A 19,360-nucleotide genomic window follows, 5' to 3' on the forward strand; every position below is an offset into this window, starting at 1 on the left:
CTTGAAAGAATGTATCTTATCCATCTTTTCTCCACCTCAGTGCCTTGTATGGTACCTTGCACACGATAGGTCCTATACAAATGTTTACTGACCTGAATTGTATAAATAATATGCTATCAAGTTTCCCTGAAGATTTATCATCTCAGAAGGTACTTGAAAACAAGATGAGGAATCAAAGTCACAAAATATTTCTTACAATTTTTGTTTTCTTTTAAAACATGAGAATTTCTTGAGAATTAAAATCTTGCTTTATAGACATATCGTACTACACTATTTAATGATATATGCTTAGATATAATAAAGAGCATTAATGTTTTCATGTTAATTCATAAGAACAATCATTGAAAACATGTGACTGTAGATGAGGTCTGATTCCTTAAATGCTGTTTGCTCAGCTTGGGGACAGCATGGCAAAATTTCACTAATTCTGATTCACTGAGGGAAATGAGAAAGCGTGAAGTAGGATGACCTTTATAATTTGCTCCATAAGGAAAATAAGCAATGAGCGCTACCAAATAGAGATTCTATATTCTAGCTTTTATAAATATGTGAGAATGACTGTTATTTAGCTGGTCAACTGTTTGCAATAGCACTTTTAACTTATATTGCCTTGATCATTAATGAGGTTGAAAAAATGTTTTCAAATGTTTATTGGCCTTGGAAAAAAATTTCAACTTTTAGATTCAGGGGGTAGATGTGCAGCTTTGTGACATGGGTATACTGTGTGATGCTAAGGTTTGTGATATGAATGATCCCGTCACCCAGGTAGTGAGCATAGTACCCAAGAGTTAGTTATTCATCTCTTTCCCCCTCCTTCTCTCCCTCTTCTTGTAGTCCCCAGTGTCTAATGTTGCAATCTTTATGTCCACGAGTAACCAATGTTTAACTCCCACGTATAAGTGAGAATATGTGGTATTTGTTTTTCTGTACCTGCATTAATTCACTTAGGAAAATGGCTTCCAGATGCATCCATGTTGCTGCAAAGGACATGATTTTACTCTTTTTTATGGCTGCATATCATTCCAGGGTGCATATGTACCACATTTTCTTTATTCAATCCACCAGGGATGGGCACCCAGGTGGATTCTGTGTCTTTGCTATTGCGAACAGCATGGTGATGAACCTATGAGTGCACGTGTCTTTTTGGTAGAATAATTTATTTTCCTTTGGATATCTACTCAGTAATGGGATTGCTGGGTGGAATGGTAGCTCTGTTTTAAGTTCTTTGAGAAACCTCCAAACTGCCTTCCACAGTGGCTGAACTAATTTCTATTCCCACCAACAGTATGTAAGTGTTCCCTTTTCTCCTAAGCCTCACCAGCATCTGTTGCATTTTGACTTTTTAATAATAGCCATTTTAAGTGGTGTGAGACGGCGTCTCACTGTAGTTTTGATTTGATGATTAATGATGATTAGTGATGATGAGTGTTTTTTCATGTTTTTTGGCCACTGGCAATGTCTTTTTTTGAGAAATGTCTGTTCATGTCTTTTGCTCCCTTTTTTAATGGGGTTATTTGGTTTTTGCTTGCTGTATTTTTTAAGTTCCTTACAGATTCTGGATTTAAACCTTTACCAGATACATACTTTGTGAACATTTTCTCCCATTCCGTAGGTTGTCTATTTACTCCCTTGATAGTTTATTTTGCTGTGCAGAAGCTCTTTAGCTTAATTAGGTCCCAGAATAGACAACCCAGCAATGAAGCTCCACACCTACAGCCATCTGGTCTTTGACAAAGCTGACAAAAATAAGCAATGGGGAAAGGACTCCCTATTCAATAAATGGTGCTGGGATAACTGGCCAGCCATGTGCAGAAAAACAAAACTGGATCTCTACCTTTTACTATATATAAAAATTAATTCAAGATGGATTAAAGATTTAAATGTTAAGACCTCAAAATGTAAGAATCCTAGAAGAAAACCTGTGAAACACCATTCTGGACATTGGCCATGGGAAAGAATTTATGTTGGCTATTTCAATGTTATCTTTCGCCAAGTGTCTCTTAAGTCTCTTGTCCATTCATTTTTCTATTGGGCGGTCCATGTTTTGTTTATTTATTGTTATCTCAACTCTTCTATATTTTCTGGATACCCACATTTGTTACTTACATATGTTGCAAAAATCTTTTCCCACTCTGTGGTTTGCCTTTGTAATGTCTTAACATGTCTTTTGATAGCATAAGTTATTAACTTAGTCAATTTAGCAAATATTTACTTTAAGGTTAGTCCTCTTTGCGTCCATTTTAAGGAAATCTTTCCCTATTCCAGGTCATGAAGATATTCTTCCATGTAATTGTTTAGCATCTTTATTGTTTTACCTTTTATATTTAGGTTTCATTCCTGTTGGTATTTACTTTTGGGTAAGGTATGCAGTAGGGTCACAGTACCAGCCCGCGGACCGTTAGGAACCCGCCGCACAGCAGAAAGTGAGCAGTGAGTGGGCATTATTAGTGCTTAAGCTCCACTTCCTGTCAGATCCGTGGTGGCATTAGGTTCTCATAGGCGCACGAACCCTATTGTGAACTGCACACGTGAGGGATCTAGGCTGTGTGCTCCTTATAAGAATCTAATTGATCTAAGGTGGAACAGTTTCATCCTGAAACTCTCTCTCCCCAGCCTAGTCTGTGAAAAAACTGTCTTCCATGAAACCAGTCTCTGGTGCCAAAAAGGTTGGGGGTCGCTGAGGGAATCTGTTTCATTTTTTTCTGATCGATATTAAATAAAGGGCTTTTAAAACTATTTATTTCAGGCTGGGCACAGTGAGTCAGGCCTGTCCCCAGCACTTAGGGAGGCTGAAGAGGGCAGATCACTTGAGGTCAGGAGTTCGAGACCAGCCTGGCTGACATGGTGAAACCCGTTTATATTATAAATACAGAAATTAGTTGGGAGTGGTGGCACATGCCTGTAATTCCAACTACTCGGGAGGCTGAGGCACGAGAATTACTTGAACCCAGGAGACAGAGGTTGCAGTGAGCCGAGATCGTACCACTGCACTCTAGCCTGGACAACAGCATGAGACTGTATCTCAAAAAATTAAGACAAAAGAACCAAACTTTATTTCAATGACTTTTAACTTTTACTATGCAATGTTTAATCTTTTAATTTATATTATATTTAAAGAGCTTGCTAAATAAGTAAATTTTATTATTCCATCCTTTTGCTACTAGAGTGACTAGTAGCAAAAGGATGGAATGACTATTATATCTGAACTAATAAAGCTTAAACTAACATACTTTTACTAACTAGAAATTACTGTCATAATTTTTGTATGTAAATTATATAATCTGTCTTTTAGGAAGCTATTTCAGCTTGGGTTCTTTGCCAAGTAAAGTACACCGTCATTAATTGTTCGGTGCTATCTCAGTTACGATCATATGACCAATGGACTTGATATTTTCTGGTACTATGTGTATGACCTAATTTTCATGTTTTCCTCTTCAAAGATTCCTTGTTTGAAATTATAAAGCCAGATATCTTATCACAGCATCTAAGCATACAAAATTAGGAAAAGTAATGATTTAAAAAAAACACATATGTCAAAATTTTAAAAAGCATCTCGTAACTTAAAAAAATAAAGGGAGGTTGGGTGCGGTGGCTCACACCTGTAATCCCAGCACTTTGGGAGGCTGAGGCTGGTGGATCACCTGAGGTCAGGAGTTTGAGACCAGCCTGGCCAACATGGTGAAACCTCATCTCTACTAAAAATACAAAAATTAGCTGGGCGTGGTGGTGGGCACCTGTAATCCCAGCTACTCAGGACGTTGAGGCAGGAGAATCGCTTGAACCCGGGAGATGGAGGTTGCAGTGAGCTGAGATCGCGCCACTGGACTCCAGCCTGGGTGACAGAATGAGATTCCATCTCAAAAATAACAATAATAAATAAAAACAAAATAAAATAAAATAAAGGGGCCTCATATTTGTCCCATGCTGCTAATGATTTTCTCTTATAAATCTCCAATCAAGTCCAATTCTAACAACCTTGAATATGAATCAGTATCAGTTGAGTGTAAGCTTCCTTTTAGGGATGGCCTGTTAGGCCCCTTAGGTATGACTATTGGTTACTTCCTTGCCTTTAGGAGAGAGTATAGGTCTCCCTTTAAACACTCCCTCCTGAAGCGAGGGAAATAGCCAATAGTCATACCTAAGGCTAGGTATGATTCTAAATGCCTTGATACAATTAGGGCATGAAGGTATCTTCCTTACTTAGGTCCTTTATGGACCTGGTACCTTAAAGTTTTCCTAGTACTTTAAATTTCTGTTTTTTATCCCAGTAAGACTATTACCAAACACAGGGATTTGTCTTATTTACTGCTGTGTAACCCACACCATAACTGCTAGTGTCTGTTATGTAATATGCTCAAAAGAATGTGTGTTCAGCAAATGAACGTAGGAACTTAGGGACTACGTAATACAATCATATTCAGAGCTTAAGTGGCACAAATATCCCTGTAACCTCAGAAAAATGAAAGCACCCCTGGTCTGGATTCTGTGGGAGGCTCTTGGAATGGAAGAAGCTAAAATCCAAGCTTAAAGGGTTAGCTTATATTGAACTAGACTCCAGACCACAGCAAGCTTAAACACACACACACACACACACACACACACACACACACACCCCTATTTAATTTTCTTTTATGTTAGCTGGGAATTAATAAGAGGGCTTCTGTAGTTCAGCAAAGTAAGATAAATGGTTTTGGGAAACCTAGCATAGGAAAATGGGAAATAACATGATTCATTAGTGTCCCTGTGTCATTAAGGGCTCCCTGGTAGTTATCAGTTTCTTTCTCAATGTACATTTTGCAGAAAGCCAAACAGACGAAAGTTTGGTTGCATTCTTAACCACAATGCTAAGGTAAGAGAAATACTGGTGTTAGCATTTCACAATTTTATTCAAAACAGAGAACAAGCTTCTGTGTAAACACACATATTAAAGAATAATATGGTTTCTCAAGTAAAACATAAATATTTTTTGCTACTTACAAGAGTCCTTTTCTCTACAGAGATAAGTGGAGACTACACAGATAATGAGCTATTTGGGGGGAGTTCATTCTAATCGTTTCATGATCAAGGCAAATAATACAAGCTTAGTTTAAATCATTAAATACTTATAGAATACCTTAAATATAGGAAGGGTATAAAATACATGGGGAAGTGAATAAGCTTTTACTGTTTTAATTATTTTGACTTTGCTGGTATAAAGTAAGTGCATCTGGAAAGAGGATCAGCTCTTTATTTTGTAGCTGAATTTCTGGGACACAAAAGCACAGATGGCCTTTCCAACTCCACACTGCAGTAGACATCTGCTGTTGTTTTTGCCTTCCCAGCACTTTTTCCTCCTTCCTTTGGTAGTAACAGTCTCATTTTCCATTAGGAAGCACTCCTTTACCAGTTCAGCCCATGTGGTACAAGGGGTAGTGGCCCTCATCCAATCAAACCCATCCCCTGGAAGTGCAAATCTGGGCATATGACCCAGACTTGGCCAATTAGAACATCGCAGCCTCAGAGACACAGGTACTGGTTCAGAAACGGGCAAGAGGCCCAAGCCAGCCCGTGAGACATACTCTCCAACTTCTTAACAACACTCTTGGGAAAATGGTAGTTTGTTTCTTGTGGGGGACACATTGGGCTGATAAAATGTGAGCCTGAAATAATTCATGGCTGTCTTTGTTACCCTATGGACAGAACCTTTGAGAACAAAACCAGCAGAGGAAAACCAAGCCCAAAAGATGAAGAAAGTCATAATTGTAATCACTGATGCACCTAAGTCCAGTCATGACAGAAAGAAGACCCACCCTGGACTTTTCAGTTCTATAAGCCAAAAATTTCCTCTTTTTTGCTTAAACCGGTTTGAGGCAGGATTCTGAAATCTGTAACTGAAAGAGTACTGACCAACAGCAGCCTGACTTGACTTCACATAAGCTGAGACTGAAACCCTCTGTAATTTCTGAGAACTGTCTTGACTAAAATAAGAAACCTTTGTCTCTTACCTCACTGTTTCGTCTCTGAAATGAATGTAGGTATGTCTACAATATCATTATTTTAAAAAGTAGGAAATCAGGCCCAATACTCACTGGTCCACTTCCGGCAGTGAGGTTCTGGAGAGCTCCTAAGGATGCTTCCTGTGTGTAGTTGCGGACACTCTTGGCGATCAGTGACAGATACATCCTTATCACGATGGAATGCCACAGCCACTCCACACCCTTGGGGTTGCTCTTTTCCTCTGGCATCGGCATGTCCTGGTATTGCTGACCACACACAAAAGGAATCCAGAATTAAGGCATGTCAGGTGATGTCTACAATTTCACACTCAAACCAGGAGACCAGAAATACTGTCTAGAAAGGCTCATAATTTGCATAAGCCCTTGAAATAGAAATTTTAAAAGCAAATACATACAATTTCTAATCACTTAACTTTTAGCCCATGATGATTATTTCTCCCTAGTAACACCCCACACCCCGAACTTGATATTTCTCCCAGTGAGAGAAAATTCAGAGAATTAAGCATAGGCCATTCTAGAATGGTTTTCAGGCTGCTGTTGAGCTAAAAGCTAAATTAGTCACAACCACCCTGCAGATAAGAAAAACAGGCCTGTTCCCTCAGTCTTGTGAAAGTGTCCAGGATAGCACCAGGGTTCTAAATTTACCAGCTGATCTCCACAAATACCATGATACTCAGAGAAGGAGGGGAGGTTACATTCTTTTAGTTTTCATATCAGTATGGAAATAAATATGTATTCCTTCCTATGAGGTTTGCTTTTAGTATGTCCAAAGTTGGTTTTCAGAATGCCCAAAGCCAAATATCAGGGCTGACTTTGATAAAAACAATTTATATACAATTAGCTATGCTGCATTAAGCTTCTTTCCTAACCTGTAAGGCATAAAGCAGTATGGTTCATGGGTAGCAATGAAAATCTGGAGCCAGGCTGCCTGGGATTGTATTCAATCTCTTCTACTTATTTGCTGAATTATTCCGGGAAAATTAATCTTACTGTGTCTCTGTTTCCTCACTGGTAAATGAGGGTATTAATAATACACACCTCAAAAGGTTGATGTAAGAATTAAAATAACTTAAAATAGTGCCGAGATATACCAAGTACTTAGACATACACATATACACAAACACAGAATCTCTCTCATTATCTCCCTCTCTTTCTCATTCTTTCAAAAACTTCCCAATATACCTCTTTTACTTTCCTGCTTCGACTGCCAAAACACCCAATACTTTTGTTGTTGTCAGTCTGGATATTCCGGTTTTGAATATAGATATTCTGGGAATATTTCTCTGGGAGCTCTGCCTCCAGCTGGTAGGAGAGGTTATGAAGAATGCATACACAATTCTCTGTGGCCTGAGGAAACAGGACAAGAATATTGATCGTATACATATAGACATCCTTGCAGGTGTGACATCACAGGACGCAGGCTTTAGCTCTTACAAGGTTTACCAGATGCAACTGGGTGTGCTTACACTGCGGGATGCCTGGGGGAATCGCAATGAGTATGTCTAGAAAAGCTAATGTTATCATGAATAGTCAGGAGTGCGATGCTAAGAAGTAGAGGCTAAATTTCTTAAACAATGGAGAGTCTTTTTAGTTTACTTTCTAAAGAGTGTGTCCAGAACAACTCTATAGTTTAGATACGTAACTTACTAGCTATGCTGAGTTGGGAGAAGAGGAGGAGATACTGTTTATAGGGACCAACTAGGAGGCTATTGCAATAATTGGAATGAAAGATGCACAATGTAGGAAAACAGTAGAAGCATCAGAGGGAAGTGGAAGAACTGAAAGCCTTTTCAGAGGTAGAAAGCACATGATTACTCAGATTTCCATCTTCTTTTGGTGGATGGTGATGATTATTAAGAAGGATTATAGGCCGGGTGCTGTGGCTCACGCCTTTACAGAGCACTTTGGGAGGCCGAAGCGATGGATCACCTGAGGTCAGCAGTTCAAGACTAGGCTGGCCAACATGGCGAAACCCTGTCTCTACTAAAAATACAAAAAAAAATCAGCTACGCATGTTGGTGCACACCTGTAATCCCAGTTACTTGGGAGGCTGAGGCAGGAGAATTGCTTGAACCCAGGAGGTGGAGGTTGCAGTGAGCCGAGATTGTGCCACTGCACTCCAGCCTAGGCTGGGTGATGGAGCAAGACTCTGTCTCAAAAAAAAAAAAAAAAAAAAGAAGGATTATAAACAGAAGGAGCAAGTTTGGGAATGAAAAAAGAGATACATTAAAATTCATTGCTGAACATGTAGCATTTGTGCTCCTTTCAAATATCCACATAGTGAGGTTAGACAGACAGACAGACATTGGAGCCTGGAAAATAGAAAAGGCAATAGGTTTTAATATTTCTAACGATGTATGGAAAAATCTTAGGCTCAGCAATTGAGTCAGTGAAGAAATCCAAAACCAAGCAGCTATCTTAAGAATATTCTGAAACATCTTAGTAAGACAGAACAGGATAGTTATCTCTTGAATCACCTTGTCATCTGGCTGGTAATCTGCAATGGTTCCTCTGACATAATGGACCAGTGAGTCAATGAGTCCGTCACATCTTCTCATTGCTTTTCTCCCATCAGGGCCAGCAGAACTCATGTTTCTACCAGAAAAAAGTAAGCAAAAAACCGTAAAGTCTTAGGCTGTGTATCCAACAGGCCTTTGTTTTGAAGTTTTACTTGACGCTTCTTCCAAGTGTTTGGAAACTGGCAAATATGTAAAAGTGTGACAGACTTGCCCAGTCAACAAATCACTGACTGCCTAAAGGATCAACTATGAACATACTTTCTAAATATTTCCAAACAACACGTAATCGTGTCATAAGTCTTCCGTCTACTTCACTCCAAGCACCATGATCAAAACATTATTTACTTAATCTTCGCTCCATTTTGACTGTTTTGGATATGAGGCAAATGTTTTTGTAACTAGAACGAGAGCAAATGGCACATTAGACATTATAATATACTGGATGCCAAGTCCCAATTTGCTCTAATTTTAACTCTAAGTAATTTAAAGTTGCTCTGGGCCTCAGTTTCCTCATTTGTAAAGACAGTGTGTTGGACTACATTCTTTGTGGTTTTCTAAGTTTCAGTATAAACTGTTATTGACAAATATTAAATCAGATGCTCTAAAATATGATTATTTTACCATTAAAATGGCAGAGAGATGTTACAGAAAACATGGAAGAGTCTGCAGTTGTAAGGCTTCAGTCAAGAGTATGGCCCATGAACATCTTTACACTTCTCTATTTCTAATATGGCTAAGTCATGACACCTTTCTACAAACACTAACTAAACCTACAATTGGAAGTTGTTTACTGAGAAATGAAACTTATCAAATACAGGAAAGTAATGCATTTGGGGATTACAGTGCAGATTCACATCATGTTTATAGTCTGGTATTATTGTTACTACCTTCCCTTAGATTAAGTTTTTCTTACTAGCATTAACTACTTAAACATATTTTTTTTTCCAAAAGTGTCAATACCTCAGTCAACAAGAATGACAAAAAAATAGGGCCTTCAGGTTTTTAAAACTTGAGAATCACCTCTATTCCCAACTTTGTTAAGAACTGTCCCTACAAAATGTATCAGATTTTTTTTTTTTTTTGAGACGGAGTCTCGCTCTGTCACCAGGGCTGGAGTGCAGTGGCGCGATCTCAGCTCACTGCAACCTCCACCTCCCGGGTTCAAGCGATTCTCCTGCCTCAGCCTCCCTGAGTAGCTGGGACTACAGGCGTGCATCACTACGCCCAGCTAATTTTTGTATTTTTAGTAGAGATGGGGTTTCACCATGTTGGTTAGCCAGGATGGTCTCGATCTCTTGACATTGTGAACCACCCGCCTCAGCCTCCCAAAGTGCTGGGATTACAGGCATGAGCTACCACGTCCGGCCCAGATCAGTTTCTTTTACTGGTAGGTAGAATATCCAAAATATGTTCAGGACTTTTTGTTTACAATGTGTTAGTGTCATTCTGAACATCAAAAAGAACTGCAACTTCGAGACATTTTTGAGCCTTATTTTCCTCATCTTTAAAATAATATAGGCCAGAAGCTGTGGCTAACACCTGTAATCCCAGCATTTTGGAAGTCCAAGCCAGGAGGATTGCTTGAGCCCAGGAGTTAAAGACCAGCCTGGGCAACATGGCTAAACCCTGTCTCTATGAAAAAATACAAAAAACTAGCTAGGCATGGTGGCATGTGCCTGTAGTCCCAGCTACCTGGGAGGCTGAGGAATAAGACTGCTTGAGCCTGGAGGTTGAGGCTGCAGTGAGCCGAGATTGTGTTACTACACTCCAGCCTGGGTGACAGAGCAAGACCCTGTCTAAAAAATTAACAAAATAAAGTAATATAATGTAAGTGATTTCCAAAAGGCCTTCTGCCTCAAAATACTGCTTTCAATGCATATTTGTCAAAGAAACAAAGGTGCCTAAGCATTATATCAAGAACTAAAGGGAGCTGGGCGCGGTGGCTCACGCCTGTAATCCCAGCACTTTGGGAGGCTGAGGTGGGTGGATCATGAGGTCAGGAGATCAAGACCATCCTGGCTAACATGGTGAAACCCCGTCTCTACTAAAAATACAAAACAAAAATTAGCCGGGCGTGGTGGCGGACGACTGTAGTCCCAGCTACTGGGGAGGCTGAGGCAGGAGAATGGCGTGAACCCGGGAGGTGGAGCTTGCAGTGAGCTGAGATCATACCACTGCACTCCAGCCTGGGCCACAGAGCTAGACTCTGTCTCAAAAAAAAAAAAAAAAGAACTAAAGGGAATGAGAGGAAGATACACAATATTATACCTTGCTTTCAGGGAGATCACATCTATAGGTTGAACTCTGGAAACTAACAAAAACCGACTGTTTTAACCCTCAAAAATGGCAATTTCATGATTCAACCTGACAGTTGAGGAGATAAGACTAACATATCTAAAACTAAGAATATACTAACAATTTAACGGCTGCTGAATTGATATAATGAAAGCTTTTAACAAAATCTCTTATGTGACTGATTCTCATTTGACCCTTCTACTTCCTTATTAATTTTTACTGTACCTGAAAAACTTGGACAGTTTGTTCATTAAAAAAAAATAATGAATGGGTTCATAAGCTGGAAATAAAACAATTTTTTACTTAGCTTTTTTCAAAGAAATGATCATTTCAGCCAAGATCCTCTATCTACTTTGTGAGCCCTTTAAGAATCATGGGGCTTCAGAAGCTTGACAGAAACTGAAAAAGCATCTTTTCCAGTCTCCTTATTTTATACATGAAAAACTAGAAGCCAAAAGAGCTTCCGTTACTTTTCCCAGTGACAGCAAATTAGTGGTAAAGTCAGGAAAAGAGGGCTGTTCTTTATTCTGCACCCAGGGTGGCCCAGAACACAGCAAACCCCATCTAGCATTCATTCAGTCTGCAAATACCATATGTCCCCAACTACGTGATGTTATCATATGTTTAAAAGCTTCTCCTTGGCCTTTTCAACCTCTAGCCGGGATAAATGGCAGTAGTTTAAAATTGCTTTGACAAATCAAAAGGTCTTTCTTCCTGGCTAAGCCCACTGCGTACCTTGCAGATGGATGACTTAGCTTTGTTTAACTCCAGGGTGTTTATTTCGGGTTGGAGTGGTAAGTCAAGTTGGCAGTACTGCCAGTTCACAAGTACTAACTGTTGTCTTGCTGTTTGGTATTATCCAGACTCTACTTGCTTGAAATGGGACTTATCAGGGGTTTCTGGCAGCCGATACTTTTGCTGACAGAAAGTGCATGGAACCCCATTGCTCCAGCATATCAAAAATAGTTCCCACCTTACTCAACTACACAGAAATATGAATGATAAGGGCAGATTATTTTATACCGCTGCATCCAGGAATAGAAGTCATTAGACAGAAAGTAATTTGTTATTGTACCACCCTGAAAATAAGCAATAACTATAGAAAATGATACATCCATCTTAAAAAATATATATATTTTTAACAGCTAGTACTTAAGCTTGAGGGAATCAGAAAATTAACATGGCTATCCTTAGGCAGAATTGATCTTTTTTACAATGTATCTCTTGAATCATAAGAACTATTTATTGATTAGTTTCCCATACATTACCCAATCGTGGCTCAATAGAAAAATATCTCAAAACTATAAGTGAAATACACTGAAACAATGACCTTATTGAAAATTAAAAGAGAATGAGCATACAAACATGGTAGCTACTCAATAAAAAGTGCTTATTAACAACAGAATATATTAAAAATGTGTAATTTAGTGCCTGTCATTTGCATTTGATTAAACAATGGGTTTATTTCCCCTGGTATAATCAAGCCTAGGTCTGAGTAAATATCTGGGTACCTTTAGGAAAACTAAAACAGTATACTGTTATATACTGAAATTTAAAAACAGCTCCTTGGACTAGGGGTTGAAGGCAAGGGGCCAGAGCCTTTGGAGACGGGGAGTGAGGAAGGAGACAAACTACTCTTCACATAAAGGCAGGAATTATTTGGAGTTCTTCACCTTCACTGGTCCCAAATGGGAAGACACCAGCTTGACTTGTGGCCAGTGCTTGATATTGGGAAGAATCTCTCCAGCAATGTGACTTGTAATGGGGGAAGAAATAGAATTTGAACCTCTGTGTGTCTCTGAAATGGTCACAGAGCTTCACATATTTAGGAGGATTCAGGTGTTTTATCAGAAAGCAAATCTGTGACTTTTCACTCCCTCTAGGACCTCTTATCTCACACATTCCTGAGTGTCACAATGAAAAAGAGAAAAGAAAACACAACACCCGGACCTTGCTAGAATGAAAAGGAAGAATGGTATGTTAATGGTTGAAATTAATGACAGTGTGACTAAATCTTAGATTCATATGGTAAACCAAAGAATGGGCAGTGACAAATGAAAAAAAAAAAAAAAAAAAACAGCTGCAATTTAGTGTTTGCACTAGACCTTATGGTAGGCAACTTACAACTAGCATGATCTGTAATTTTCACAAAATTCCTGATATTAGGGTACCCTAGAATTTCATGCTGGGAAATTCTGACCTGTGATTCTCATTTAAAATCAGAATTAACTGCTCTAACAGGATTGTTACAGGCTCTTCCATATAAGGTAGGATATAAGCTAGTCTGTCTGTGGCTATGTGCAGGGGTGCTGTCAAATATGCTTAATTGACCAGCATTGAAAGGAAGTTTGTTACAATCCCAGAACATCCAAGCTCAGTGTACAGTGTGTGGTCAGCTGGCCTGGAGAAACAACGAGCTGAAAGAGATGGTGAAAGTAAAAGGCTACAGTTAGTTTCCAGGACATGAAATGGCCGGGAACAATAATGTCTGGTGCATCTTTTCAAGACGCTTCACCACCAGACAAAATAAGGAACTTTAGGAGGCAGAATTTTTGTTTTGTTTTGTTTTGTTTTGTTGTTTTTGAGTTAGTCTCACTCTATTGTCCAGGCTACAATGCAGTGGCATGATCATGCCTCACTGCAGCGTCAACCTCCTGGGCTCAAGGGGTGCATGTGCCTCAGCCATCTGAGTAGCTGCGACTATAGGCATGCACCGCCAAGTCCAGCTAATTTATTTTTGTAGACAGTCTCATTATGTCGCCCAGGCTGGTCTTAAACTCTTGGCCTCATGTGATCCTCCCACCTGGCCCTCAAAGTGCTGGGATTACAGGTGTAAGCTACTGTGCCTGGCTTAGAAATTTTTTTTTTTTTTCAAATTTTTTTGAGACAAAGTCTCACTCTGTTGCCCAGGCTGGAGTGTGGTGGCACAATCACAGCTCATTGCAGCCTTAACCTCCTAGGCTGTAGGGATCTTCCCACCTCAGCCTCCTGAGTAGCTGGGACTATAGGCGCATGTCACTATGCTCAGTGAATTTATTTTTTGTAGAGACAGGGTCTCATAGTGTTGCCCAGGCTGGTCTCAAACTCCTGGTTTCCAGGAATCTTTCTGCCTTGGCCTCCCAAAGTGCTGGGATTACAGACGTGAGCCACGGTGCCCAGCCAAAATTTTGTTTTTTAAATAGGACTATTGCTACTTGATAATGGGTATGGTTTTTACCAACACACAGTTTATGTGCATGTATCATATACAAGGCCTGGTGGCTGTGGGACCAGTCTTTTTTTTTTTTTTTTTTTGAGACAGAGTCTTGCTGTGTTGCCCAGGCTGGAGTGCAGTGGTGAAATCTTGGCTCACTACAACATCTGCCGCCAAGTTCAACTGGTTCTCCTTCCTCAGCCTCCTGAGAAGCTGGGATCATAAGTGTGTGCCACTGTGCCCAGCTAATTTTTGTATTTTTAGTAGAGACAGGGTTTCACCATGTTGGCCAGGCTACTCTCAAACTCCTGACCTCAGGTGATCCACCTGCCTCGGCCTCCCAAAGTGCTGGGATTATAGGCATAAACCACCGCACCTGGCCTGGGACCAGTCTTGAAGGTCTAATCAGCACTCTCTGAGAGAGTGATCACCTCAATGGTTTTAAAAAATTATGCACGCATCACCAACAACTATAGGCTTCCTAATACTGTGTAATGTAAACTGTATGGTAAGACCCTAAGTGGTACCAGTCAGAAAAGCACTTGGTAGGCAAAGTTAAAGTCTATTCCAAGACTAAGTAGGTACTTGACAAGACATCAGCTGATACGCAGGCATCCTTCTTCCTCTTGTTATTTAAGATTTAGGCTTGGGCTTTTGTTTAACTCCCACCTGATACATATCAAACAGTTGGGCCTTGTCTGTGATTAACTAAGAGAAGCAGCACAGTCAGCTTGTGGTTGCACATGACAAAAGGGAAGCCTCATTTGAACTGGCAAGAGGAAGAAAAACTCGATGCCAAAAGAAGGCTTGTCTGTTACTCTGAAGTCAACATTATTTCCTGAAGGTATCAACAAACATCAGCCAAAAGTCAGCTGTTCATTCTGCAAATAGAGCAACATTGGGAGGTAGGACAAGGCCCTACAACCTACACATCCTGGTCCTTTCCGGACAAGCAAAATTAATGGAACAAAGCTATGTTGTCATCTATTCTGTACCATGAAACTAGAAGGTGGTAGAGGAGAAAATCTAACCTTAAAAATCCTTTAGCTCTGGCCAGGCACAGTGGCTCACGCCTGTAATCCCAGCACTTTGGGAGGCCGAGGTGGGCAGATCACCTGAGGTCAGGAATTCAACACTATCCTGGCCAACAAGGTGAAACCCCGTCTCCATTAAAAACAAAAAATTAGCTGGGTGTGGTAGCACATGCCTGTAATCCCAGCTACTTGGGAGGCTGAGGCAGGAGAATCGCTTGAACCCAGGAGGCAGAGGTTGCAGTGAGCTGAGATAGTGCTACTTCACTCCAGCCAGGGTGACAGAGTGAGACTCCATCTCAAAAAAAAAAAAAAAAAAAAAAAAAAAAAAATCCTTTAGCTCTGCTTTCCTGCATTTTCAGGTTTTCCAAAAGCATTCTGAATAGTTAATTCAGCCAGTAATCAACTGGCTGGCAGGCTACATTAATTTCCTCTCAATTAGCTAGAATATGTTATGTAGGACAGAATCCCAAATTCCATTTAAAATAATTCCATTAATTATAAACAGCAAACTGTAATTTTAAAAATATACCGAAGAGCTACTGCAACTTGAATAAGCATTCTTGACGCATAAAGGAGATATCTGGAATGTCAGACTAGGAATAATAAAGATGTTTAAGACCTAAAGTAAAATAATATGATGCTTAGATAGTCTGTACCTTCAAGACAGGCAGAGATTTTAACCACAGGATAGTGACAAAATCGTCAGTTGCTTTATCCCAATGTATCAACCCACTCACTTTTTATAATAATGAATAAAAACAATTTAGTAGTCATTTTAACTATGACGATAGTCTTACATTTTTTGGAAAAAGACCTTCAGTGTCACAAAATACAGTTCATAAAACACCAATTTGAGCTATATAGATATTTTTCTTTAAACATGAAGATGGTATTAAAAGTCTCTGATAACGACATTCTTGTGAATTCTTTTTTTTTGCCCAAGACTCAACTCATAAGCTAACTGATTAAGAAAGCCCAGCAAAAAGAGTCCACTTGATATAATGAGTAAAAATTAATGTCCTGTTTCCTTCCCTGATTTTTCTTCCTCTGTATTGTTCCTATTCATGTATTTTCAGGCAGTCAATATTTATGCACTGATTGATAAGAATAAAGAGTTTCTTTAGCAAAGAGAAGTGTTACATAATTTCTGTAAAGTACAACTTTTAATCTGGGCCAATTTGGTAAAGATACGAATAGGACAGTGGAAAATGTTAGTCTGAAGAACAGGGACCTTCGTAAAGGGGTCAGTTGGTTGTACATGTGCTGCTTGAGGATTTCAGTGAGACATGTACTCTTAAAAACACTGGGTTCAGGAAGACCATGGTTGACCAGGTAAGCATAGTCATATTTGTTTTGATTTTGTTTGCTTTAATAACTTAAGAACTGTTGAGATATTTCAAAATAATGGCCTAAAACCCTGAAGCTTAGTTCATAAAACAATCATTTTTAAAAATCAGGATCTTATTTACCCATTTAAATACCACTTCCACCTTTTAAATTTACTTAAAGAAAAAGTTGGCCAGGCACGGTGACTCATGCCTGTAATCCCAGCACTTTGGGAGGCTGAGGTGGGCAGATCACAAGGTTAGAAGATCGAGACCAACCTGGCCAACATGGTGAAACCCCGTCTCTACTAAAAATAAAAAATTGACTGGCCGTGGTGGCACACACTTGTAGTCCCAGCTACTCAGGAGGCTGAGGCAGGAGAATTACTTGAACCCAGGAGGCAGAAGTTGCAGTGTGTGCCACTGCACTCTAGCCTGGCGACAGAGTGAGATACTGTCTCAAAAAAAAAAAAAAAAAAGATAAATTTACAAAGTAATTTAATTAATTAAACCATGTACTTATTTGTATATCTAAAGTAACCAACAGAAAATATGGTTATGACCGGTTATGATAGTGTAACATTAGAAATATTGCCAATTCCATATTTACAAACTTCATATTGCTTATGTTTACACATGAAACATGAAGAGTTTAAATAATCAGCCAAATAACTGAGGCTGAAGATGATGATTCAATTGTCTTTCTATTTCTGGGAAAGCCAGTCTCAGGGCTGAACTATCTAGATACTTTCATCAAGTTTCCATTTTGTTTGCACTGTCTCATCTAGCATTACTCTTCTAGTTTTATGGTTAATTCTTCTCCAGAAGTAAATGCATTTAGATTGTGATTTTCAATAGTAAGTTCTGGCCTCTTTTGGGGGCTACATCTTACAAAAAAGAAAAATAGCTATTTGATAGTCAAGAAAATTAGATCCTGATTTACTTATCTTCTTAATTATCTGGGATTATGCACAAGGCTAGACCAAATAAGTCATGAGTATTCAGAATAAGATGTGGATGAGCAAAGGTAACTAGAATGAAAATGCATACAGGCTGGGCGCCTTGGCTCATGCCTGTAGTCCCAGTACTTTGGGAGGCTGAGGTGGGCGGATCACGAGGTCAGGAGTTTGAGACCAGCCTGGTCAGTGTGGTGAAACCCCCGTCTCTACTAAAAATACAAAAACTAGCTGGACGAGGTGCCAATGCGCTTGTAGTCCCACCTACTTGGGAGGCTGAGACAGGAGAATCGCTTGAACCTGGGAGGCAGAGGTTGCAGTGAGCTGAGATTGTGCCATTGCACTCCAGCCCAGGTGACACAGCAAGATTGTCTTCAAAAAAAAAAAAAAAAAAAGAAAGAAAGAAAAGAAAATGCATAATCACGAAAATGTAGATGCAGTAAATTTCTAAAGTTTGGTACCAAGATATACATTAAAAATTATATTCAGTATATGGTTTTTTGGTGTATATGTGCTGGAGAAGACAGTTGTAACTGAATATATTAAAAATGTACATGGAGACATTCATTTTTCAGAGAGTAGCTTGTACTGATATTCCAAAACAACTTGCCCTTAACTCTGTGACTAATTAGAAACAAGATTGATAGTTACAGCTTTTCTTTCTAAAGGTACAGTTTGCTTCCTCTGACAACTCCCCATTCCAGCTAGATTTCCAGTGGAAGAGACAATGAAAGTTTCTTTTAAGAATTTAAATAATTTTAAGTAATAAAATGTAATATATAAAAGGATATTATACATTCAAAACACATTTACTATAGGATGAGAGGTGGGAGAAAGTGAACTTTATGTCATTTGTAGGAGAAATGCATTACAAATTGCTTTTCGCCTTTCACCAGCATACACAGGCATAAAATGCATTGAGAAAAAAAGAATATGTTTTATAATGTGTACTGACAAATTCTGGGTAGACCTTCATAAAGCAGACTGCATCTTTATCTTAAGGTGGCAATTTTATAAGCCTTTTCTCATAAGTAGATGGTCAACAAAATACAGTAACTCAGGAAAATGACTTTTTAGGGCTTTATGAATTCAGATTTTTAATATGACTATAGTATTTAAGAATGCTGGAGATGACCTAATGATAGAATGATGATCTGACGACTGAGATGGACATTCAAACACCTACTCATCCTTTAACAGTTTGACTTTCTCCAGAAAAAATTCCCAACTCCCAAGGCAAAGTGAGTGAAGCAACTCAATGCTTTGATAACAGTTTATTCATTCCTCTCTTTAATCTCTTACCAAAAGGATTGTCACGATCTCTTCAGGTGCCATTTTCCTCCACTAAACCCAGAGTTCCTCCAGGGCAAAAATAGGTCCCATTCCATTTTGAAATCTCAGAAATTTAAATAGTGGTTTGGATAGAGGAGGCCTTCAACAAGTACTCAAGCAATAACAAAAGGGTTGGATAAGAGGGAGAATAAATGAAGACCAGTGGCAGATTCCCAAGAAGGCTGGACTAGCTGTCATTCTCAAATTTCTGATCGCTGGTTCTATAACTGTCGAAGAGTCTTGGGGACTTAATTTCTTCCCCTGAAGAATGAGGCCACTAACAGAAGCTCCCTAGATGTGTTTGGTTTTGACCTAAGTGTTTTCCAGAACCCGACTCTCACTGCTCTTAGGGCAAGTGTTTTTCCCCTTCTCTAGTCTGACAGAGCCAGCCCATTCCTCATGTCTTATACCTGCCCACTTAAGTGCCTACCTGAGCCCTGAGGCATTTTAATTTATTACCTCTAAATTGCTTCCAGTTCTTGTCCTTTAAGAGAAGAAAGAAGCTGCGGGAGGAGGAGGGGAGAAAGAAGGAAAGAAAGAAAGAGGAGGAAAGAAGCTATAAGAATAATAAGCAGAAATGATGGTAAATCTTTGGCAGCAATTTCAGACTTATCCCAGATAATAACCATTGGTTTTATTTATGCTACATTCAGAGGTTTTCCAATCAGTGATGTGGAAAATAGAGTTAATAGTCAGGTTACACCAATTCC

General features: G+C 39.3%; 1 protein-coding gene across 1 annotated transcript in view; it reads right to left on the reverse strand.

Moving 5' to 3' along the window:
• Positions 1–19,360, reverse strand: part of PKP2 (plakophilin 2) — a 108,675-nt gene that overhangs the window by 24,705 nt on the left and 64,610 nt on the right. The window contains exons 7-9 of the mRNA XM_009180503.4: positions 8,474–8,591; positions 7,179–7,343; positions 6,069–6,242 (exon numbers count right to left, since the gene is read on the reverse strand). Of these exons, the coding sequence (XP_009178767.1) occupies positions 6,069–6,242; positions 7,179–7,343; positions 8,474–8,591 (457 nt within the window). The remainder of the gene's footprint in view (positions 1–6,068; positions 6,243–7,178; positions 7,344–8,473; positions 8,592–19,360) is intronic.

The sequence above is a fragment of the Papio anubis genome, chromosome 9, assembly GCF_008728515.1.
Source record: "Papio anubis isolate 15944 chromosome 9, Panubis1.0, whole genome shotgun sequence".
In the NCBI taxonomy this organism is placed as follows: domain Eukaryota; kingdom Metazoa; phylum Chordata; class Mammalia; order Primates; family Cercopithecidae; genus Papio; species Papio anubis.